This window comes from Solanum verrucosum, unplaced genomic scaffold (assembly GCF_900185275.1).
Source record: "Solanum verrucosum unplaced genomic scaffold, falcon-dt-bn FXZP01000222.1, whole genome shotgun sequence".
In the NCBI taxonomy this organism is placed as follows: domain Eukaryota; kingdom Viridiplantae; phylum Streptophyta; class Magnoliopsida; order Solanales; family Solanaceae; genus Solanum; species Solanum verrucosum.
Window position 1 is genome coordinate 316,546 of NW_026020027.1, and position 25,139 is coordinate 341,684.

At 34.3% G+C, this 25,139-nt stretch overlaps 4 protein-coding genes and 1 pseudogene across 4 annotated transcripts; 4 read left to right on the forward strand and 1 right to left on the reverse strand.

Moving 5' to 3' along the window:
- Positions 1-353: 353 nt before the first annotated feature.
- On the reverse strand, positions 354-5,438 carry LOC125821341 (G-type lectin S-receptor-like serine/threonine-protein kinase At4g27290). Its single transcript, XM_049500776.1, has 8 exons — positions 4,925-5,438; positions 3,093-3,850; positions 2,837-2,983; positions 2,568-2,725; positions 1,929-2,139; positions 1,580-1,817; positions 1,350-1,500; positions 354-900 (listed from the first exon to the last, which is right to left on the reverse strand). The coding sequence occupies exons 1-8, from the start codon at positions 5,434-5,436 to the stop codon at positions 592-594; spliced, it is 2,484 nt and encodes an 827-aa protein (XP_049356733.1). The 5' UTR covers positions 5,437-5,438; the 3' UTR covers positions 354-591.
- A 2,586-nt stretch (positions 5,439-8,024) lies between these two features.
- Positions 8,025-8,553, forward strand: LOC125821255 (calcium-binding protein KRP1-like). The gene has a single exon (XM_049500673.1). The coding sequence runs from the start codon at positions 8,067-8,069 to the stop codon at positions 8,433-8,435; it is 369 nt and encodes a 122-aa protein (XP_049356630.1). The 5' UTR covers positions 8,025-8,066; the 3' UTR covers positions 8,436-8,553.
- A 2,379-nt stretch (positions 8,554-10,932) lies between these two features.
- Positions 10,933-14,384, forward strand: LOC125821105 (G-type lectin S-receptor-like serine/threonine-protein kinase At4g27290; annotated as a pseudogene).
- Positions 14,385-16,702: 2,318 nt separating this feature from the next.
- LOC125821160 (calcium-binding protein KRP1-like) lies at positions 16,703-17,234 on the forward strand. The gene has a single exon (XM_049500571.1). It carries the CDS (start codon positions 16,877-16,879, stop codon positions 17,228-17,230), a length of 354 nt encoding a protein of 117 aa, XP_049356528.1. The 5' UTR covers positions 16,703-16,876; the 3' UTR covers positions 17,231-17,234.
- A 2,266-nt stretch (positions 17,235-19,500) lies between these two features.
- LOC125821189 (probable NAD(P)H dehydrogenase (quinone) FQR1-like 1) lies at positions 19,501-23,824 on the forward strand. Its single transcript, XM_049500602.1, has 4 exons — positions 19,501-19,601; positions 21,736-21,829; positions 23,024-23,286; positions 23,380-23,824. The coding sequence occupies exons 1-4, from the start codon at positions 19,579-19,581 to the stop codon at positions 23,609-23,611; spliced, it is 612 nt and encodes a 203-aa protein (XP_049356559.1). The 5' UTR covers positions 19,501-19,578; the 3' UTR covers positions 23,612-23,824.
- The last annotated feature ends 1,315 nt before the right edge of the window (positions 23,825-25,139 follow it).

Below are 25,139 nucleotides of genomic sequence, written 5' to 3' on the forward strand. Positions count from 1 at the left end.
GTTTTTCACAGTTCTTTTGTCTATATTTGCATTTTTTCTATTTAAAAAAAAAAAATTATTTTCATTTCAATGGCAAGCATGCCAATTGATTGATACTGATTTCAAAGTCTTTTTGTTGACCAAACTGTGACAATAAGTCGATACTGCTTGCATAAAATTCTGCGTACGCTACTATCTCTATCGAGCGTCCAGCAAAGTGATGGTGGATGGAGGATGGCAGTGACACTCTTCATAATAGATGTCATCTGACACTACTTCGTAAAAAAAAAAAAAAACTTTATATAGTGTGTGTAAACAATGTTTCCTTAAAAGTAATATGCATATACATAAATCATAATACACTATAACAACAATTTATCCAGCGTAGTCTCATAAGTGGGGTATGAGGTCATTTACACTAGTATAATACACTGTAAATACTAATTCGTGAGGAAATAAAAGTCGAATTGTGATAGTAGGCCGATACTGGTTATGCAAAATCCTGTGTACGCTACTGTCTATATCGTGTAAAGTAAAAGTTAGGAGCAATTCACAAGGAAGTAAAACTGTGACAATAGGTCGATACTGCTTGCACAAAATTCTGTGTACATGCTATCGAGCATCCAACAAAGTGATGGTTACATCGTTGACAGAACAAGGTGTTTGGTCACTCCATGAATATCCAGTGGCATCATCTATGTTCCTTTCTGTGAAAAAACCTGGTGGTTTTGGTTGTGGCAAAATGCCTTCATTTGTCAACATTAAAACCACAGAAGACATGTTTGGCCTGTCCTCTGGACTTTGTTGAACACATAACAATCCTACGTGTATCGATCGTTGCAATTCAGATGTATGACATGATTCAACCAAGTTAGGATCGACTATTTCCGATGATCTTCCTTCTCTATGAAGCATCCATGCCTGAAAATTTAACATGTTTTAGCTAACAAATTCACATCCAAAACGAGTCTTTGTTTCCACTAATGACGAATAAATCAAGAGTGTGAAAGTTAGTGAAGAGAGAAAGTAGTTCCTCCGAGTTATTCAAAGATCAAATGCTTCCGCTAAACCTCAGTCAAGAAAATATCATTGACTCATGCATACTTTCTTGGCTACGACGAGCAGAGGCGAAGCCAGGATTAAGATTTTGGGGGTTCTAAATTTCCTTTAGAACTGTCAATCAATTTTGTTAGGGGTTCACAGATTAATATACATATATATTTAACTAATTTTCTAGTACAAATACAGGGTCTACAGAAAAAGCTACTGGGTTCGTCCGAAACCACGAACCCCCACCTAGCTTCTCCTCTGGCTACGAGTCAAATAATGTCGAGAATGAAATTTACATATTCTTGGAGTATGGTACTTACATGTCCAATGAGGTTGAGATTGTGGTCCGGATGAATGAATCTTCTGTTCTTCTTTCCGCTTACAATTTCTAGTATCAATACGCCAAAGCTAAAGACGTCTGATTTTACTGAGAAAATCCCATCGACTGCATACTCCGGGGACATGTAACCACTGCATAAAATCATTCACACGATTACATAATCTAGACAACAAAATAGCATGTAATGACACAAAATTTTGACAATCTTACTATGTTCCAACCACTCGATTTGTATTGTCTCCCGTCTCGTTCCCTCCAAAACTTCTGGCCATCCCGAAATCTGATATCTTTGGGTTCATTTCAAAATCAAGTAAGACATTACTAGCTTTAAGGTCTCTGTGGATGATTCTTAGCCTAGAATCTTGATGAAGGTACATAAGTCCTCGAGCAATCCCGTTGATGATGTTGAAACGCTTAGGCCAATCAAGTAATGTGCTCCTTGTTTGATCTGCCAGAAGATTTACACCGTCAGTGTATATAAGTTAAATAAGAGGTCACTGATATCAAAACTAGTTGATGTATTGAATGAACCGGTTTGCGTTTCATGTGCAAAACTAACCAAAGATAAATAAATCCAGGCTTTTGTTGGGCATGTATTCGTACACCAATATCTTCTCTTCTTCTTCGACGCAGCATCCAAGAAGCTTCACAAGATTTCGATGCTGAAGTTCTGCGATGCAGATGACTTCATTCTTGAACTCATCGTTTCCTTGTCTGGACGTTTCAGAGAGCCGCTTGACAGCTACTTCCTGTCCTTCTTCTAGCACTCCCTGAAAACGTGCACTTACCGTTAGAAGTTCCAAAACAGAAATGGAAATACTTTAATCATATCAAAGAGTATCACTTGTGTTCCATTCACTGCTTTTTGTTCACCAATCGACATCAGCAGAATTAGGCTCACAACTTCTTAATCATTCTATTATGGCACTGACATACATATTGATATTCGTAATGATAAAAGAAGTGACATGGATTTTCAAATTTTCAATATCGTCTATGCATTCTCTATATAGAGCACGTTTGATAATGATCAAGTGGCATTGCTTAGCCCAACCAATGACTAATCATGATTCCTTTAATTGAATCGATTCAGTTTTCTCCCATGAACTAATTGTGTCAATGGATTAGTTCGACCCAAAAATTGAGACAACGAGTGTTATTACGTAAATAAAAGTTGCTTCTTTGTGGAAATACTTACCTTGAAAACTTTCCCAAAGCCGCCTGCTCCAATCTTGTTCTCAAGTGAAAAGTTATCGGTAGCCTCCATTATTGTGGACAAGTCAAAGAGTGGTAGCTCCAAAGCTTCACGACGAATTTGATTGTTTTTATCTTTGTTATTGTTGTCATCCAATTTCCCTACAACATTTTTCATACAAGTCGACATTTCAGACAGCAAAGCTGAAAAGAAGAGCAAATCATAGCGAGAAATGACATTATCTACTTCGAATTTGTTATGTTTTAGCTTACTTTTTTCTATGAGCATTGTTTCCGCCCTCTTTTTCTGTCTACGAAGAATCAGGCATACTCCAACCACTAGAAGAACTGTTGCAATCGATAATGGCAAAGCAATTGCAAGTATAACTCTTTTCTTTCGATTTGATCCATCGATAGGACCTGCAAAAGTTCCCATCCGAAATGATTAGATAGTTATTTAGTACCCGTTACTATAGCTTTAAACACTAACATCGATCAATCAATTCAATGGCATCAACGTCTAACTTACTTATCTCAGAAGCAGCCATCCTAATATAGATATCCTGTCCTGATTCCGATAGCTGTCTGAGGTCAACGAGCTCCCCAATCCATAGCAAGCACCCGCTTCCTCCATTACTGATGTCCAGATTAGTATATCCCATACATGAACAATTTCTCAAGCAAACTAACTTACATTCATCGAGTGTCATAGTCTCGTTAAACCAAGAATCCCGAGTATCTGGCAATTTAACACCAGAATACTTTATAAATCCATCTTCTGAACAATTCAATGGATGATTTCGGACACAACCACTTGACCAGTCAGCTCTGTCCCAATCATCCGGATGTTTTGGAATGAATTTATCCAAACAACGACACACAGGATCGCTAAAGATTGTGCAAGTGCCATATGCACCACACAATTTGTAAGTGTCACAATGATCTGCATCCACGGAATGGTAATTAACCCAACCCTCTCTCTTTTCTAACCAAATCATACGCATCGCATCACCATTAGGTGTTAGCACTAAAGTAGTAAGCACGGATTTATTTACTAGTTCGTATTTGTAGTAAATTTCTTGATTGTTCATGACTAGGCCGAAAGAGGTGATCGAGTTGTTCACCATGTTTGGTGCTCCACTCCATCTAAGACCATTCCATGGCCCGGCTCTATAAACTACATTAGGACCTTTTCTCATAAGGTCCTGTGGATAACCTGTAGGATCACAATGATATGTATAATCCCCGGGAGCAGGATCATCGTCGCTTTTCCATGACCTAAGATACCTGTTGTTGCAGACATAATTAAACTAAGTACATAAAAGTGTGTTCTCTCGCTTGACATTTTTAACAATTTTATCTTACCCATTACAACCTCAAACACTGCCCATTATCAAAAAAACACCTTACACATACTCAGACATGTTGAAAATATAATTAAGTAAATAAAGCAGTGCTTGCTCTAACAACTTAATCTTTCATCTTTTAGACGAGATGACTCACACAATTCAAAAAACTTACCTTTCTAAGCCGGTCACCAAACCATAAGCCCCCAAAAGCCTTAAGGTGGCCCATAGGGTCCGGCAAAGCAAACAATACCTTGACAGTTGTATCTTACCAATTACAACCTCAAAGACCACCCATTAAAAAAAAAAAAAAACACCTTACACATACTCAGACATGTTGAAAATACAATTAAGTAAATAAAACGGTGCTCACTCTAACAACTTAATCTTTCATCTTTTAGACGAGACAGTTCACAATTCAAAAACTTACCTCTCCAAGCCATAAGGTGGCCTAGAGGGTCGGGCTAAAGCCGACAATACCTTGATAGTTGTGCCATTACAAACTTCAAAACCACCCATTATCCCCCCCCAAAAAAAAAACTTACACAAAGTGTACTCACTCCAACAACTTCATCTTTTAAACGAGATGATCACACAATTCAGGAACTTACCTTTCCAAGTCGGTCACCCAACAATAAGGTGGCCTAGAGAGTCGGGCCAAGATTGTCTTGACAGTTGTGCCATTACAAACTCAAAGACCACCCATTATCCCAAAAAAAAAACACTTACACAAAGCGTACTCACTCTAACAATTTAATCGTTTAAATGAGACAGTTCACACAATTCAAAAACTTACTTTTCCAAGCCAGTCACCCAACCATAAGAAAACTTACTTTTCCAAGCCGGTCACCCAACCATAAGGTGGCCTAGAGAGTCGGGCCAAAGCAGACAATACCTCGACAGTTGTGCCATTACAAACTCAAAGACCAAAAAAAGAAAAAACACCGACACAAAGCGTACTCACTCTAACAACTTAATCTTTTAAACCAGACGATAACACAATTCAAGAACTTACCTTTCCAACCCAGTCACCAAATCTCTTCCAAGTTTCATACTTGCTAACAAAGTATCACTAGGATAATCAAAACTCTGCCACAACAACAACTCATCATCATTTGCATCTTTAACCACAAAATTCCCTGTATCCAACAACTTAGCAACTGGATTTTTCACACTTATTGAAGAATTAGTACTCCAAATAGTGTCATTAGTAACATTATTAATCAAAACAAGATAACCTGGTTCAACAATTTTCAAGATTCCAGAAATACCCTTTACTGGAATTTGTCTATTTGCAACCCAAATTGGTGTAAAAGCTGAAATCTTTTTGTACCAAATACCAATATAACGATTTATTGATGAACTATTTTTGCCTGCAGAAAAAAATCCCAATTCAAATGTTCCATCTGATGAAATTATTGTTTGACCATCTTTGAGAATTTGTGAAGTTGTTAATGTGTCACTTTGAGAGTTAATTTTTTGGAATAAGGATAAAATTGTAAAGAGAAACAAGAAAATTTTGTTCATTTTTTTTTATGAAAATCAAGATTCAAAATATGAAAATTTTGTTGTATTAGACAGGTGATTTGTAGTGGTAGTACTATTTTTGATCTTGTTGTTGGACCAATTAACAAGTATTATGGTCAAGAGTAGTTAAAAGAAGTTCACACATGGTAGAGGACGGAGCTAGGGGAGTGTTCGTGAGTTCGGATGAACTCAGTAGCTTTTTTGCAAATCTAATAAAATTGATTGACAGTTCAGTGGTAAGGAAGGAATCGTGGACATGTTTTTCACGCTAGATTTAGAGCCTTCAAATTCTTAATCCTGCTTCCGCTTCTGTACATGGGGCACGAATACAATTTATTTCATTAGTTTAAATTTATGCCGAGAAATTTCAATTTTAGAATAACACATTTTTTATATTAAAATATTTTATTTTCAAAATTCGAATATCTTTGTTTGATTTGGAGGGGGTGAGAGTGGGGTTAGAAGGACCGACAAAAGTCAAAATTGCAATATTTTTGTGGGTCCAATTGATAATTAAAAATGATTAAGACTAATTAGGCAATTCACACAACAAAAGACCATTCGTCAAGAAGCTAAAATTTTAAGTTGAAAGATTATTAATTTTAAGAAATATATATATTTTATAAGGTATAAAATAAATTATTTGTATATATTTAATAAATTTCATAAATACAAAATTCATCGAATCTGTAAGTAGAATGGTAACTCTACATATGTCATAAGGGTCGATGATTTCTCTTAGGCTAATTTAGACGTCCAATAGATTTTTTAGAAATATTTGATTGCGAGCTCAACTATTACTGTATATTAACTTTAATTTGTCATAAAATTTATAAACTTTAAGTCACAAATCAAACTCTAAAGAATAAAAGTACAAAAGAACAAACAAAGAAAAGGATTACTATTTAAAATAAATACGTATGTAATTGATTCTGAAATCGTTTTTAAGTCATGCCTACGTTTATAAATCTATCCACATCTAAACGAAATAAGCGCAACGACTAAAGTTAGGCTTTGTCAAAATCACATTTATTCATGCGTTGAATTAGCACTATTTGCACCAAAGGATTTTTTTTTTACTATATAAATTAAGTCATATTCCACTCAGGATAGCAACGTGAATATTAATTAATATCAATACCTTTTTAACCATTTCACACAAATGACAAATATAATATTAATTAATATCAATACTTTTTTAACCATTTCACACAAATAAAAAATATAATTTAAATAAATACGATAATTTTCCTTTTCTATTGAAAAAATCATGACGAACGTGATTACGGGGAATTAAATTAAATAATTAAATAGTGTGCCAGAAGATTTTTGTTGAAAATTATCCACCAAATTACCTTGACTTTGATTTGGTCAGTAAACTTGGAATTAATAAATGCTTTTCATTTTATATATATTTATATTTGTGGAAAACAGTTGATTCAGCATGAAGTAAAAGCTTTCCAATATATATTATAAAATAATCTAATCCAAAAATCCTAATTAAATCCAATGTTGAATTGCAAACTGTAATAAATATTTGGTGATAGTTTAGATAAGAAATTCATATACATATACTTGATAGTTTAGAGATGAAAACTTACAAATTCCGGATACTTGAGATGTGTTATTGATCCTTCACTAAATTTTTTTTTATAATAGTTTGGAAGATTTGTGGGTTTTTTCTTAACAAAAGTAGATATAAACACATCACGACTCGTCTTATCAATTATCGAAAATCTTCATGAAGTGAATGTATTTCCTTTTTCCACAGTTCAAATATTCTTGCATAGCATATTTTGTGCTTAGGATGAGAACATGCTAATAAACTAAGGGAATTTTACACAAATTTCATAGTATTAAGAGCTAATTACATCACATCCTTACTCTTTTTCAAATTACAAAAATTCCTTAAATTTGGTGGAATCCATATACATCCCAAAACATCCTGATACATCGCGTCCTGGTTTCAGATACATCCTTCAACGTCTCTATACATCGCATCTCAGTTTCAGATTCATCACTCAACGTCAAGATACATCGCGTAAAGTGATGTATCCGATCGATACAACGTTCTGATACATCACGTACGTCCCGATACATCGCATAAAGTGATGTATCCGAGGATATGCATTTTTGTAATTTTATAAAATGGTAGGAAATTTTAGAGAATATGATCAAATAAGTTGTTTACTTAGGTAATTTTTCTTTAAATTAACGGACTAATTAACATCTCTTATAGATGAATATGATCCAATAACTATTTCCTACGACCTCGAAAGTGCTAATTAGCCTCTCTTTTCTGAATAACTGATAAAGTGAATTTCGTATATCGAATGACTATATAAAAATAAAAATAAATTAAATTTTTTTCAAAAATAAAATTCAAAAGGACGAAAATACCCCTAATAGTTAGGAAAGGAACAAAATATCGAAATTGGGTGGCAATTTCTTCAAATCAAAAAAGCAACTTCGCGTTAAGCTCACTGTTTCTAGTTGTATTCCTATGGCTTTTCCCCTTCCCAGAAGCCCCTCTTCACCATCCAAATCTCTCCTATATATATATTCTCCAACACCCTTTTCCTCAAACACAATCAATTCTTCATTCATTTCTCCAATTTACACTTTCTTCAATGGCTAATTCTACTTCAAGAAAATCCAATTTCAATGATTGTTTGCCTCTTATGGCTGAAAAACTTGGTGGGGATGGTTTAATAGGTGAGCTATGTAAAGGGTTTCAGCTATTAATGGATAGGGATAAAGGGGTCATCACATTTGAGAGTTTAAAGAAGAATTCAGCTTTGTTAGGGTTGCAAGATTTGAGTGATGATGATCTTAAGGGTATGGTTAAAGAAGGGGATTTTGATGGTGATGGAGCTCTTAATCAGATGGAGTTTTGTGTGTTGATGTTCAGATTGAGTCCTGAGTTGATGGAGCAATCTCAGTTTTTGTTAGAAGAAGCTCTGCATCAAGAGTTTGTTGATTCTGACTTTTCATTCTAACATTTAAATATAAAGATTGTTACTTTATATTGTTACTTTTGTCTTTTATACTTAACTCTAATGTATACATTGCAAAAACATATACAGAAAGTTGAATTAATGGAGAAACAGCTTGTTTAATCAGTTCTCTTCAGAGTACTTTTTCAGTTTTCCTAATTATTGTAATCATGTTAAACTATTTGTTGCCTAATATGGATGAGAAAAACTAAGTGGGGATGGTTTGATTGACGAGCTGTGTAAAAGGTTTCAGTTGTTGATGGATAGGGATAAAGGGGTCATCACATTTGAGAGTCTCAGTTTTTGTTAGAAAGAATCTCATCATCAAGAATTCAACTTTTCGTTTTAACTTTCGTCGTTTTATACTTTTCTCTATGTGAACATGTAATACATTGCAAAAACGTTTACTGAAAGTTGTACTAATGAAGAAACAATAGGTTTAATCAGTTCTCTCAACTGTCTCTACTGATGAGTATTTGTTACCTATTTTGTCTGAGAAATTACGTGGGGTTGGTTTGATAGGCGAGCTGTGTAAAGGGTTTCAGTTATTGATGGATAGGGATATACAAAAAGTTGTGTCTATGGAGAAACAACTTATTTCATCAGTTCTCTGTACTGTCTCTGCCAATGAGTCATGTTACTTGTTTCCTTATGATTTAACCATTCAATATCCGAAGCTCAATTTTCCATAAATTCTAAGCTGGAACTTCTCTTAGAATTTTCTGGTAATGCACATGATGAGGATATGAAAATGAGCTTTAATGAAGAACTGGGGATTCATATAGCTGACCACTTGTTTGGGATTGAGGTGTAGTTGTTGTATCTTTCTCTTTCTTTCTAGTTTTGATGCTTCTTATGAAAAATCACTAGTATTACAAGTCAATGACATTTATTTCTCAGCGTGTGGAATATTGGTATATGTAATTGGAATGAGTTGAGAGGTCAATGAGTCAGTATCTCACTAGTCACTATCCGCAGAAGTAAAGAACAAGCTTACAGTAAAGACCAAGTCAATGGCATTTCATAGTCGTTGCATTGATGAACTAATAGACATGCCGGTCAAGAATAACACTGCTGGTTTGATAAAATGATAGCTGTCAATTTTACACTTCAATCTGATACAGTTCTACTCTAAGTGACAGCAAAATCTTGTGGCTATTATCTCATCGAGATAAGAGCAGAACATCACATTTTATGATAAAATTCTTATAGTTATACACTGAATTATTGTAATCATGTTCAACTATTTGTTGCCTAATATGGATGAGAAAAACTAAGTGGGGATGGTTCGATTGACGAGCTGTGTAAAGGGTTTCAGTTGTTGATGGATAGGGATGAAGGGGTCATCACATTTGAGAGTCTCAGTTTTTGTTAGAAAGAATCTCATCACCAAGAATTCAACTTTTCATTGTAACTTTTGTCGTTTTATACTTTCGTCTATGTAAACATGTAATACATTGCAAAAACATATACAGAAAGTTGTACTAATGGAGAAACAACAGGTTTAATCAGTTGTCTCAACTGTCTCTACGGATGAGTATTTGTTACCTATTTTGTATGAGAAATTACGTGGGGTTGGTTTGATAGACGAGCTGTGTAAAGGGTTTCAGTTATTGATGGATAGGGATATACAGAAAGTTGTATCTATGGAGAAACAACTTATTTCATTAGTTTTCTCTACTGTCTCTGCCAATGAGTCTTGTTACTTGTTTCCTTATAATTTAACTATTCAATATCCAAAGCTCAATTTTCCATAAATTCTAAGCTGAAACTTTTCTTAGAATTTTCTGGTAATGCACACGATGAGGATATGAAAATGAGCTTTAATGAAGAACTGGGGATTCATATAGCTGACCACTTGTTTGGGATTGAGGCGTAGTTGCTGTATGCAAAATCTTTCTCTTTCTTTCGAGTTTCGATGCTTCTTCTTCTTCTTTCTTATGAGAAATCACAAGTATTGCAAGTCAATGACATTTATTTCTCAGCGTGTGGAATATTGGTATAATTGGAATGATTTTAGAGTCAATGCGTCCATATCTCACTAGTCACTATCCGTGGAAGTTAAAGACCAAGTCAATGGCTAGTTGTTGCATTGACGAACTAATAGACATGCCGGTCAAGAATAACACTGTCGTTGAATAAAATGATAGCTGTCAGTTTTACACTTCAATTTGATACAGTTCTACACTAAGTGACAACAAAATCTTGTGGCTATTATCTCACCGAAATAAGAGCATGATCACACATTTTATGATGAAATTTTTATTAGTTATACACTGAAATGTCCTAAAAGTTTGCTCAGCCTTCAATTAGTCTTATATACTAGAATACTTCACTTACTTTCATTGAGTAATCATTAACAATTCTGTTACTAATAGACTTATTTGAATCTGTGTATTGTGATTACATAAAAACTCTTTTAACTTGCTAAATGCATAATCTTATAAAGATTTCAATCCAATTTCGAACTACTATTCTTGTAAGTTGACGTTATAAACCCATGGAAGTTCTTTGGCTTATTTCCTATTGTGCTTGTTCACTCTGTTTACTGGGGAGAATATGTGCAGTGCCCCATTGCATCAGTCGATCTCAAACTCTAATTGATGGCGAGAGTTTGGCTTCTGAAGGGGGAACTTTTGAACTTGGTTTCTTTAGTCCAGGCAGTTCAACACACCGGTACTTGGGCATTTGGTATAAGAATATTCCCATCAGAACTGTTGTTTGGGTGGCAAACAGGAAAACCCCAATTAAAGATGGTACGGAGTATTCACGATAAACAGCAGAGGCAGTATCGTGGTTACCAGTAGGACTAGTGGTGATATTTGGTCAACAAGTTCATTCAAGGATGCTAAATCTCCTGTTTTACAGCTTTTAGATTCAGGGAATCTTATCCTAAGAGATGAGAAGGGCACTAACTCAGATTTCTATCTGTGGCAGAGCTTTGATTACCCTTCTGATACACTGTTACCTGGAATGAAGCTTGGATGGGATAGAGCTTCATGAATTTCCCCAGGCAGTTATATGGAAGGCCTCCAAGAAGTACTTCTGCAGTGGTCCATGGAATGGAGAGCGATTTAGTGGTGCTCCTGCATTGAGGGTGAATCCGGTATACAATTACAGCTTTATATCTAACAAAGATGAAGTGTACTACACCTACCAGCTGAAGAAAAAGTCTGTCATTTCAAGGTTGGTTTTGAATGATACAAGCTCTTCTCGACAGCGGTATGTGTGGGTGGAAGCTGATCAAGCCTGGAAGCTCTATGCATCAGTGCCACGTGATTATTGCGACACTTATGACCCTTGTGGCACTAATGGAGTTTGTGTAATCAGTGACTCACCTGTTTGTCAATGCTTGGAAGGTTTTGAACCAAAATCACCAGATAGCTGGAACTTGATGGACTGGTCGGAGGGATGCATTCTTAGCAAGCCATTTAGCTGTCAGAATAAGGAAGTTTTTTTCGAATTCTCTGAGCTGAAACTACCAAATACCACCAAATCTTGGGTAACTGGTACTATGAATCTTCAAGAGTGCAGGGAAGCATGCTTCAAAAATTGTTCGCGTATGGCTTACTCAAACTCAGATGTTAGAGGACAAGGAAGTGGATGTGTCCTTTGGTTCCACGATCTTCTTGATATTTGGCAGGTTCAAAATGGAGGCCAGGACCTGTATATACGAATCGAAGCTTCAAAACAAGGTACGTGTTGTTAACAAAGTCTTTTTCCTTTTCTTTTTGTGGATCTTGTGTCAATCTATTATTATACTAAACCTATTTTTCTCTTTAACAGCTGGAATACATGTGGTCAATGCAGTCTTAATTAGTCTAATCACCGTGGCTGTTCTTTTTGGGTTGGTTCTCCTCTGCTACTATCTTTCTTGGAGGAAGACGAAGGTTAGAGGTGCGTGCAGTAAAGCTACTTCAGCACAGTTTTTCTTTTAAAATAACAAACTGGTTTACACTAGAGCATTAGTGATGGAACTTACATGCTTGTTTCTTATATTTCTAAGCCAGGATCCTATTCCAAAAATTTGGATGATATTTTTCCAACCACTGTTTTGGTAACAGGGATAAGTGGACAAGTTGATCGGACCAGTGAAGGCCCAAAAGAAGACCTAGAGCTACCCTTTTTTGACTTGGCAACAATGCCTAATGCTACTGATAACTTTTCATTGAACAACAAAGTTGGTGAAGGAGGGTTTGGACCTGTTTACAAGGTAAACTTCCAAATTTTGAGAGTTCTGGTTGGCAGCATTACGGCCTGGACTTCTGGTTTGGAGGCTTGCTTAGATGCCGTGTTTCTTGTTCTCTTGCTCTTTCTGTCTACCTTCTTTTTATCTGTAGAAGAAGGGCTTGGGAGTCTCTATGTGTGAGACATTGGATTGAGAAATTCGTTGGGTTTTTCTAGTTGAAACTTAAATTGGGTTGTCAGTCCTCACTTTGCCAACATATTTGTTGCATTTGACTTTCATATAGGACATTTATTTTGTGTTCTCCAAGGAACAAAGAATTATCAAGAACTTAATATAATCTGATTTTGGACCTTGCCTAGGGAATACTAGTAGATGGACAGGAAATCGCTGTGAAGAGGCTTTCCAAGAGTTCTGGACAGGGATTGAATGAATTCAAAAATGAAGTGAAGCTGATAGCAAAACTTCAGCATCGAAATCTCGTAAAGCTCGTTGGAAGTTGTATTGATGATGAAGAGAAGATGTTGATCTACGAATACATGGCTAATGGGAGCTTGGATTCTTTTGTTTTTGGTTTGTATCTTTAGAGAAGAGTTCCTATATCTATCCCGTTAGCCCTGAATGAGAGTTTTAGTTAGAGAATTGGACTAACTTAACTCTAAACTGCTAGATCAAACAAGGCGGAAACAATTGGGCTGGTCAAAGTTCTTCCAGATCATCGATGGAATTGCACGGGGGCTTCTCTACCTTCATCAGGATTCAAGATTGCGAATTATTCACAGAGATCTGAAAGCAAGTAATGTGTTGCTTGATGCTGAGCTGAACCCAAAGATTTCCGACTTTGGTTTGGCAAGAACCTTTCAAGGAGATCAGTGCGGAGACAACACACAAAGGGTTGTCGGAACTTTGTAAGTTTAAACAGGCCATAAATTACATCCATGACACATCCATATCTGTCATGTAATTTTATTAGCTGATCATTTGCAGTGGCTATATGGCTCCGGAATATGCGCTATATGGTCTATTTTCAGTAAAATCTGATGTCTTCAGTTTCGGTTTGCTATTGTTGGAAATCGTAATCGGAAAGAAGAATAGATGCTTCTATCATCCACATCATCATCACGGTCTTATAGAATATGTAAGATTTGAAGAAGTTGCAGTTTCTTCGTTGTTTGAATAATTCATAAGTGGGAATAAGTACTCCAACTTTGAGAGTATACATCTAGATACCTCAATTTGGTCTCAACTAGCCACTTAACACTCCAACTCGTCCTCACTATGTCTCATGGATACCCGATGTTGCTGACACAATGAACACAAGTTGAAATGTCTAGATGTGCATACACAAAGTAATTGGAATGCTTAATTGCCAGTTGAAGCCAAGTTTGAATGTTTTGTTTTTGTAATATGCCTTTTCTTCTATATTCCCTTTTCAGGCATGGAGAATGTGGACGGAAGGGACACCCCTCGCGTTAGTTGACTCCTCGTTAAAGGACACAAGCTCTATGTTGGAAATATCGTGGTGCATTCATGTAAGTCTGTTATGTGTCCAGCAGATTCCGGGAGACAGACCAAATATGTCGGTCGTGGTTCTAATGTTGAATGGAGAGAGTACACTACCACAGCCAAGACAACCTGGTTTTCTGAGAGATGTGATGCCAACTGATGTTACTTCTATCAGGTCTGATAATGACTCTTGCACTGCAAATGAAATTACATTTTCCTCGTTCGGGGCTCGTTAGAGAACTTCTAACGTTATTAAAACTTGTTTTGGTTTCGTTTTTACTTTATTTGATAACGAAGATGACATGAGTTGAGCTTAAATGAAGCAGTAAAGATTCAGATAGTCGATCCCAAGTGTATTCCAACTCTAAATACAAACTTCCATTTATCTACCACAATTGTTCTTGGTTTTCATTGTGCAATTTTCAATTGTTGTTATAGATTCAAGAAAGTGGAATGAACACTTACCTTTGGGTGAAAGTTATTTTCCTCATCGAACGTTGCTTTAAAAATCAAACTCCCTCTTCGACTTTGAATAATAGGTCATTTCTAATATTGTTTTTTTCTCTTGAATTTTACTTTCTTCATCAAGAAAATCCAATTTCGAGGACTTTATTTGAATGTTTAAATGATCTCGTATGACCACTTACCATTTGAACCGAAGGAAATTACTCTACAAAGATTTCATGTTGTATTTACATTTATGTTGTGTATTTTTTTTTAAAGTAATAATCTCCTAGAAAAAGTCGTATAATTACAATAACATTTGTAATGGATTATAAAATCAAATTTCTCAATCAGATGGAATTTTGTGCCTTCAACATTATAGATTGTGGTGGGATAGATAGGATCCCTCCATGCTACAGAATGTTTTTTTTTTCTTTAATTTAATTTATACGACACAAATTGAAATTAATAAGAACCCCAATACGAATACTACACTCCAACGGAAAAACTCTTTCACAAAGAGTTTCAAAGATGCTGACTTTTCCTTATAAACTTTTGTCAATACTCTTCAACAAGGTTAATGATTTAAAATGCATCTAAAATATCTCGATTTTTTGAGTTTTATACCTAGACATAAGTGTACGAGTTTCCTATCTCAATTAGCATCAACTATAATCAAAACACGTATAAACAATCACTTATTCCCTTTTCTTAATTGAAATATCACCTTTATTTAGTAGTAAAAAGGAATAATTAATAATTAAAATGTAATTGAAATATCACCTTTATTTAGTAGTAAAAAAGAATAATTAATAATTAAAATATATTTAATATATAATTGGTGGTCCGATATGAAACACAAAAAGACTAAAATATAAAAGTAGGAAAAATCTTTTTGGCCAGAAAATTTAGCCAGAATGATATTTTATCTATATTATTTTATCTTTTTAAATATTTTTACTCTTTTAACTTTAATATCTTTTAACTAAAATATTGAAAAAAGATCAATTTATTTTAAAATTAAAAAAATATTATAATTTTTTAAATTTTCTGACCATTTAACACTTCCCATAAAAATATTTGGCCTTTCGAAAGATTGACTTTTCATTGCAACTTTTATTTTTATTACTTCAATGTAAACATGTGCATTGAAGACATACATCTCTTTTGACTTTTCGAATAATATAATAGCTTCACATTATATTTAGGTAATTTCTATTTCGTCAAGTTTAAATATAATTTTCTCCGTCCAATTATATAATAATTTTTAAAAAACAAAATACTTGGTGCTTACCAATTAATATTAAGGAAAAAAAATAATTAAGTTTTTTTTAACAATATTTACTATGACAATAAAAAAGATATCCAAACAAACACGCTATTATATCATTTACAACAATATTTCATTGTAAACCAAGTTTTCTATGAAATCAATTTTTCATTTTATGTTATTATATATTTTCTATAATAAAAGTAAAAAATATCCAAACAAACAACGCTAGATCCTATATTCTTTATGGAGCAACTTTCACATATAGCAAACATAAAAATCATTTTTGTACGTTATAGTTGTAGTTTACATAATTGCGCTCCATAGCAAATTTTATGTTTGTTATGAAGCTTTTGATTTGTATAATTCGCTATTATATTATATGTTCTCTATAAGAATAACTAAAAAAAGGGAATTTTACACAAATCTCATAATGTTAAGAGATAATAAATCTTATCCCTATTTTTTTCAAAACAAAAATCTCTTAAATTTGGTGGAATACGGATATATCCAAAACGTCCCGATACACTGCGTCTCGATTTCAGATACATCCCGATACATCGCGTATCAGTTTCGAATACATCACTCAATATCCCGATACATCGTGTACATCCCGATATATACATCGCGTAAAGTGATGTATCCGAGAATAGGAGATAGTAGGGATTTTTGTAATTTTTTGAATGGTAGGAAATTTTAGAGAAAATGGTAAAATAAGTTCTGTATTTAGGTAATTTTTCCTTAAAAATTATTTGAATAAATGACGCCGTTATAAGGATAATTTCAAAAAGACAAATATACCCCTAATGTGTGACAAGACCAACATTAGAAATTGGGAGGCAATTTCTTCCTCTTACTGTCAGGCTAAGCCAAAGCAAAGGCAATTTCGCGTTAAAGACTCTATCTTTGCTGTATTTTCCATGGCGTTTTCTTCGAAACCCCTCTCTACCGTCCAAATTTCTCCTTTATATACAATTCTCCACAACCCCTTTTCTTCATCAATCAATTTTCTGACCAATTCCAACTTTTATTTCTTCAATGGCTACTTCAAGAAAATCCAATTTTAATGATTTTTTGCCTCTTATGGCTGAAAAACTTGGTGGGGATGGTTTAATTGGTGAGCTGTGTAAAGGGTTTCAGTTATTAATGGATAGGGATAAATGGGTTATCACATTTGAGAGTCTTAAGAAGAATTCAGCTTTGTTAGGGTTACAAGATTTGAGTGATGATGATCTTAAGGGTATGGTTAAAGAAGGGGATTTTGATGGTGATGGAGCTTTGAATCAGATGGAATTTTGTGTTTTGATGTTCAGATTAAGTCCTGAGTTGATGGAGCAGTCTCAGTTTTTGTTAGATGAAGCTCTTCATCAAGAATTCAACTTTTCATTGTAACTTTTAAAGATTGTGACTTTTTCATCTTTTGTTATACTTACACATTGAAAATATATACAGATGATACTATTGTTGTTGTTACTGTTGCTTTTCTGAATGCAATGTCGTTTTTACTTTTTTCATAACTATTTTGATTCGCTATACTTGAGACGAAGGGTCGTTTGAAAACAACCTCTCTATCTCCAGGAGGGTAGGGATAAAGTTTGGGTACACTCCATCTCTGTTCTCAAGATTCCAGAAAACTCGTGGAATTTCACGGAGCATGTTGTTGTAGTATGTGATATTCTTACCTTTCTAGCATGTTTTAGCTATGTTTGAGTAATAATTTTAACTTCTAATTTTTCATCTTACTCTAAATAAGATAAATTTATAGTAAATAACTTGTTCAACAAAATTGTAAAATTAACAGATCATCGATCATATGGTGAAATGTTCAATGTGAATTCACGTTCGAAAGATATCATATTGAAGTCATACAATTATGACTTTGACATGGTTTTATTTTGTTTATCATATTGGATATTTCGTTCTTTTATTTGGAATTCTTCTTTGACACCTTTACTATAGATTAGATGTATTTGGTCCTCAAAATGGATTGCGATTTTTTATTTTTTTTTCTTAATACATTTTCCTTTCTTCTCAAGCTGTCATGATTTGGACTCATCATGCTACTCATTGAAAACATAAATGAGATATATCATCACATAAAATAAAACGAAAGAATATTTTTATTTAATAATAGGGAAAATGCATAAGTACCCCCTAGTCTATGCCCGAAATTCTTGAGACACACTTAACTTTTACTAAGGTCCTATTATCCCCCGAACTTATTTTTTAATTAATTTTTTACCCCTTTTCGGCTTACATGGCATTATCCTTGAAAAAATTGTCAACACGCGCTTGACCCACAAGATAGTGTCACGTAGGCCGAAAAGGGATAGAAAATTATATATAAAATAAGTTCGGAAGGGTAATAGGACCTTAGTAAAAGTTAGATGTGTCTCAGGAATTTTGGGCATAGATTGGGGTTATTTATGCATTTTCCCTTAATAATATTAAAAGTATTTTACAAGTTAAAAAAGTCCAATCAAGAAAAAAAAAAGCTTTAATGAGTGAATAATTGAGAAGTTTGCAAGTGCAAGGCAATAAATCATGGGGCATGTCATATATCCATACCTAAAGAATAGGGAAAAAGTCAATTATTGCCTTGTTTTTCCTCTTTGATCATTTTTAAACTTGGTTGAGCTAGTCAAACTTATTCACTCATCATTCCTTTTCTTGAATTTCCATATTCCAATTTGATCACATTTACTTTAGATTAAGATCTAAATTAAATTAACTAATTAAAGTGGTAAATAAGTACAAGTATTTCCTTCTATTCAATTTTGTTCGTATAATTTTGTCTTCACACGTAATTTAAGAAAGAAAAATACGATAAACAAAGTAAAACATAAAGCATCTGTTGTCCGCTTTGGCCAAAAGTCTACCGGGTTTATGGAGGAAATTATATTCAATGATTTAAAAAAATGAATAATCTTGAACTTTTGATCTTATTTGCTCTATGTGCAATCGTGCAAACCTTCAAGGTCAAAAGTGTTGTCTATGTGGCAAAATTTATTAAATTTGAAGTTTTGTTAACGTGCAAGTAGGATTAAAAGTTCAAGACTATTCACTTTCAAGATTGTTCTTATAAATCACTCCGTTCATGCCATCTTTAAGCTCAAAAGTTCACGTATCACATAAACTTCTATTATCTTTTATAAAGTTTTTCACTTTCCTCTCCTATTTCCATGTGTGATCACCTAATAACTTGTTTGGTTGGTTGTTACATATCGTCCCATAACATATCATGTTTTTTAATTGCATAATATTGTTTTGATAAATACAAGTAAATTATATCATCTTTTATTGTTACATATTATCACACATCACCAATCTAAAAAATAAACTTACAATATCATAAAAACAGGGTACAAAATAAAGTTATTATTAAAATCGTAGAAAAACTAATAAAATAATTAAAAAGTGTGATGAGATGAGTAAGATCTCAAGTTCCAACAATAAGAACAATTTTTATTTTGTTAAAAAAGATGCCCTTAGAAATGAATCCCACAATATGCCAACGTAATTTAGAGGGATAGACTCGAACATTCTTTTATTCCGTCCTAAAATTTAGAATCCCAATTTTTTAATCTGACCTTCCGTGAGACTGCGATAAAAATGGATCCTGCAATGTGCGGAACGGATTTAATTGACGGTCTTTTAGCAACTATAAATATAAATATATAAACTGAAAAGACAGTTGTGGTTCTACAACTCTGCTCTCAAATCTTCCTTCCAAATCGAAAATGGCTACCAAAATTTACATAGTGTAAGTAAATTTGTTAAATTTTCAGCTGTTTATTGAAAAAAAATTGATAATAATTTTGTTTTGCCTGTTGATTTTGCGTTTAAATCGGATGAACTTTAGTGTTTTTAGTTGATTCGTTTTTTGTTGAATTCAATTTAATTACCGATTTAGCGTTAATGATGTTAATTACATGGAAATCATCATTATTTAATTTAGAGTTTTAGTATATTGATTGAAGGATCAGATTTTAGCTTAGCTGCTGCTAAATTTGGGTAAATTATTTGTTAGATACAGTGAGATGATAAATTTGTGCATTGAAAAATTAATAAATTATTATTCCTTATAGTTTGATATTAAGGGCAGATGTAGTAATTGACAAAATTGTGCATTGAATTGATTTAGTTTGATATTAAGGGTGGATGTAGTGTTTGAGTAGCTGATGTGGTTGCACCCTGTGCCTCAGCTTGAAATTATGTGTGAAGTGGCGGATCCGGGATTTTGAAGTTGTGGGTTCTGGAGGATCCGGGATTTAGACAGTGTGGGTTGTGAAAGATCCCGGATTTAGATGTTGTGGTGGGTTCTGAGTTCAGAGTGTGTGTTCTGGAGGATCGAGGATTTAGACGTTGTGGGTTTTGGAGGATCGAGGATTTAGACGTCGTGGGTTCTGAGTTCAGAGTGAGGGTTCTGGAGGATCCGGGATTTAGACGTTGTAGATTGTGAAGGATCCCGGATTTAGACGTAGATTTAAACATTGGGGCTCTGAGTTAAGAGTGGGGGTTTTGAAATATAAATTTAGCTGTTTCCCATGTATACATATTGGGTTTTTAAAAGGCACAGGTTATGCTGAACCTGTATAATCTTTCTGGATCCGCCAATAGATATACGGAGTTGAAATAAAACATTATATATGATAGGCTCCCTCATTGTCACAATGTAATAGCGGGTGTGGTAGTAGTCATATTTGTTTGACATTTGTGATCTAAAGATCAATCTTAGAAAGTCTGGCCGTTATTTTCTCTGGAGTAGTTCCTGGCAATGTTGCTCGGACTTTGCATAAATGTCACTGGGTGCATGTTGGATCCTCCTAAAAGAGTGCATTTCTGGAGGATCTGACATAGGTGCGGCTGTTTTTGTAGAGTCCGAGCAACATAGCTTCCTGGTACGTCAAATTGTTTAATCAGTGCGCTACCCCCATCAACTCTTGGTTCCTTGCTCTGGGTCACCTTGATCTCTAGGTACCAAAGAAAATAAATGGATTGCCACAAAGAAATTACTGTATATTCAACTAGTTCAGTGTAGTATCTATATATTATAGGACTCATCCAAGTAGTGAATTCACAAAAATCTAGAAAACGGAAGAAGAGATTAGAAGTTGTTAAATTTTTAAACGAAGTCATGTGAAGTTAGATTTGTCAGATAGCTACCAGTATATGGGTAATAGGTGTTAATCTGAAATTTAAAACCATCTTGAATCTAATTCCCTTTTAACATTTTTGTTCGTTTATGGATTTGGTTTCATTCACCTTACCTGAGTGTTTAAAATGATTGCATAAACTTAATGAAATGTCTATCCTACAATTCACATGTTTGGGAAAGAAACACTCTTATGTTTTCATGGGGATTTAGTGGTTTTCTATTTGTTGGTCATTGGTTTGATGACAGTCTGCACTATTGTGTCCACAATTCCACATTCAAGATTATCTTCCGACTATGTATCCCAATCTAATGCCAATGGAGTCAGAGTTCTTCAGAAGTTTATTCATGCACTCCCCAAGATTTGCCTTATATCAAAGAGGATCTGGCTATAGTAAATGTTTTTCCGCCACGTGGTACAGCAATAATGTCAATATTTACCGAGTTTAGAACCTAAGGTTGTAGTCTTAGCTAGAGTTGCAGGGAGCATTGACTAAGAAAATAGAGATGAATAGCATTTGGAGTAAAGGGATCATGAACTAATAGATGAAGTCTGAATGAGAGCTTTGATGCAATTCAATTTGGCAACATAACAAGTGTCCGGAGGACAAAACACAGTTTAATCTGATTGGAGGAGGGACAGATTGCTATCTTCTTAAAATTTACAGTAATATGAGTTACTACAAGCCTTTTATTCCTCATCCATTGAATACTGATAGCTGACATTTTATTTCTTCAACAGATATTATTCAATGTATGGGCATGTGGAGAAACTAGCAGAAGAGATAAAGAAAGGGGCAGCATCTGTTGAAGGAGTTGAAGCTAAATTATGGCAAGTAGGTGTTGCTTTGTCTTTTCATATCTTTCCGTTTGGAATGGAAAATACATAAATCTTATCTCGAGAGAGTATCTGCAAGTCTTTGTCATCTACTAATAATGAGCCAGGAAGTACAACAAGTTGGTAGTCTTAGTTATCACTTTGTTTTGATTACCGCCTGACAACTCTATAGAGGTTTTCTTACCAAGGTGGTTCCATGTTGAGAGGAACCATTTTTGTCACTTAGGTCAGTTGGACCATTTTTCCAACAGTTAGTAAGAAGGGTATTTTTTATCCATTTTGCTAGTTGGAGGGAATTTTTGAGCCAAAAACGCAACTGTAGGGGCATTTTTGAGCCAAAAACATAACGGAGGGTAAAACTGAGCCATGTTGATTAGTTTAGGGGTATGTTTGGCCCTTTTCCCTTGATTTAAAAGCTAAAGGGGAAGTATGAGAATCAGTTAAATTTGACTAGCTTTAAATCATCCTTGTTCTTTAGTATAAGTGTTTTGCTATTGGAAGGTGCAATATTGCCGTAGCTTAACTTAGCATGGCTAAGAGTTGTAGCTTAGTTTCTTTTATATATACCTATAAGGGAATAAGCTTTATTGTGTGAAAGTTATTGTAATGGAACTCCATAAAGCTATCGGACTCGTTCTTCTTGAGTGGTTGTGGACAGGCTGTTTTGCCAAACCATGTAAATCTGATCTCTGGAAAGGAAAAGTTTTCTCAACTGTCACGAAACTAAAGTGATGGGCTGAATGTAAGGACCGTATTTGAGTAAACCAAATTGGTGTAAGCTGATGAAGGAACAACTTGGTCTGTGCTAATTTTCAAAATTGTTTCTTCAGACTCTGGTTCATATTTATTTTTGGTTGTTTTCTCCCTTTTTCTCGTCTTTGTCAGTAAGGAACTGAATAAGGAGTAAACAAACATAGAAATTAGGCAAAGCTTAGAAAAGTCCAGTGCCAGTATTAAGGCGACAGAATGAATTGGCCTATGCAAATCTTTTACCAAGTTTATGTGCTAATACGAAGTCAGTCGTCAAGCTTAGAAACTACTTGTTATTGAATTTTGGAGATCGCCCTCTTTCATGTGAATAATAGCAACTGGATCATTTTCTATGCCCTATTCTTACATGTTGGAGTCCCTAGCTTTGCACATTTCTTAATTATATTCTTCTGTTAATGAAACATACCATTTTGTGGTACAGGTACCTGAAACGTTATCAGAAGAGGTGCTAGCGAAAATGAGTGCACCTCCAAAGAGTGATGTGCCTATTATAACACCTCAAGAACTTGCTGAAGCTGATGGTTTCGTTTTTGGATTCCCTACAAGGTTCGGAATGATGTCCGCTCAGTTTAAAGCATTCCTTGATGCAACTGGAGGTCTATGGAGAACACAACAACTAGCTGGCAAGCCTGCAGGCCTATTCTATAGCACTGGATCCCAAGGTGGTGGACAAGAAACAACACCGTATGATCTTATTTCACATAAATCCATATGACTAAACATGATAAACTGTCATTCTCTTCCTTGGTATTGTTTTTAACCCGAGGTATATGATAGGTTGACTGCTATAACTCAGCTTGTTCATCATGGAATGATATTTGTACCCATCGGATACACATTCGGTGCTGGCATGTTTGAAATGGAGAACGTGAAAGGAGGAAGTCCATATGGAGCTGGAACATTCGCTGGTGATGGCTCCAGACAGCCATCTGAGCTTGAATTGCAGCAGGCACATCACCAAGGTAAATACATCGCTGCCATCGCCAAGAAACTCAAGGGTGCACCCTAATTTCTCCTGCAAAGACATTCTTCTAATACAGAATTTATCTCTGTGATTGTCAAAGTCTACTTTTTTTAATTGGGTATGGAATCTGTATGTATCTGATTACTCTGTAATTGTGTGTCAAAAGTACCAAATATATATCTTTAATGGTTGCAAATACAACACAACTTGAATATTGTTTATAGTGAGTGATATATTGAATGTAAAGTCTCGTCTCTCGTGGCGTTTTGGATATGAATGAATAGAAGTTGTATAAGTTCAGAAGATGGAGTTATGTATGGATATGGAAACAAAATTGAAGTTTTGTGAGTGAAAACTCGAAAAGGTAATTGTTTATAGTGATTGATTGATTGAATGTAAAGTCTCGTCTCTCGTGGTGTTTTGGATATGACGAGAAGTAGTATTTGAACTTCAGAAGAAGATGGAGTTATGTTTGATTATGAAAACATAATTGAAGTTTTGTGAGTGAAAACTCGAAAAGTGTTACCTTGTCCACAAGTTATGGTGGCTGGACAATAATAATTTCACCATTTTGCTAAACTGGTTACACCTTACAAGTCTTGGAAGAACTGGAAAAAACTTATTTGTGTTTATTCAATTGTTCACAAGTTTTGTTGGATTGATAAGACTTGGTATTTTTCATTCTACCTATTTTATTAAAGGGAAAAGGCTTAAATATGTCATCAAACTTTGAGAAAAAAAGTTCCATCTATGTCATCCGTTAAAAGTTTGGCTCAACTTATGCCATCCGTTAAAGTTCATTTATGTCATTTTCTTTTGAGAAAAAGGTTTATCGATGTCATTATTTGTTAATCAAAAACAATCGTTTTGCAAAATCATTTTTTACACGTGGTATGATTCGATCACGTTATTAATTAAATTATTTTTTAAAAAGGAAAATACTCAAATATGTTATCGAACTTTGAGGAAAAATTCATCTATGCTATTCGTTAAAAATTTGGCTCTGTGTCATTTCAGTTAAACTTCTCTATGTTGTTCAATGGACAAAACTTGTTTACTATTTTTTTTATCAAAGGGTTACAATTTAATTATCAACCCACAAAAAGCACACTTGATTAAATTGGTATAATATATAAAATGTAGTTTTTAATATAATTTAAACTGAGTCCTTCAACTTTAAATGTGTATATGTAGACACTTAAACTTGTATAAAATTGAATAAATAGACGCATCTTACATGACAATTCGTGTGAGAAACACTCGAACTGATTTGTATTATGTTATGAAGGATGCATATTGTGTCATGTTGAACATGTGTCGACTTGTTTAATTATATACAATTTAAACGTCTTCTTAAGCATATAAAAAATTGAAGGGCATAGATATCTGTTGAGATAAGTTGAAGGGCACGTTTATATATTATTAGGGAAATAGCCACATTTAAATGTTAAAATAAAATGCGGATAAAATACCCTAATATGTGAACCACATGACATGTTTAAGACCACATGATTAAAGGATATTTTGATACATTACATATATGCATAATACATAAAGGTCCCTTTAACTTGGT

Excerpts from the sequence above, each read along its gene's own strand:
- LOC125821341 (XM_049500776.1), bottom strand. The coding sequence starts at position 5,436 with ATGAACAAAATTTTCTTGTTTCTCTTTACAATTTTATCCTTATTCCAA. Across the intron at positions 3,851-4,924 it reads TTGGTGACTGGGTTGGAAAG|GTATCTTAGGTCATGGAAAA; the intron begins GTAAGTTCTTGA and ends CTGCAACAACAG. Across the intron at positions 901-1,349 it reads ATCTCAACCTCATTGGACAT|GCATGGATGCTTCATAGAGA; the intron begins GTAAGTACCATA and ends TTAAATTTTCAG.
- LOC125821160 (XM_049500571.1), top strand. The coding sequence starts at position 16,877 with ATGGCTACTTCAAGAAAATCCAATTTTAATGATTTTTTGCCTCTTATG.
- LOC125821255 (XM_049500673.1), top strand. The coding sequence starts at position 8,067 with ATGGCTAATTCTACTTCAAGAAAATCCAATTTCAATGATTGTTTGCCT.
- LOC125821189 (XM_049500602.1), top strand. The coding sequence starts at position 19,579 with ATGGCTACCAAAATTTACATAGT. Across the intron at positions 21,830-23,023 it reads TTGAAGCTAAATTATGGCAA|GTACCTGAAACGTTATCAGA; the intron begins GTAGGTGTTGCT and ends TTTGTGGTACAG. Across the intron at positions 23,287-23,379 it reads GGTGGACAAGAAACAACACC|GTTGACTGCTATAACTCAGC; the intron begins GTATGATCTTAT and ends GGTATATGATAG.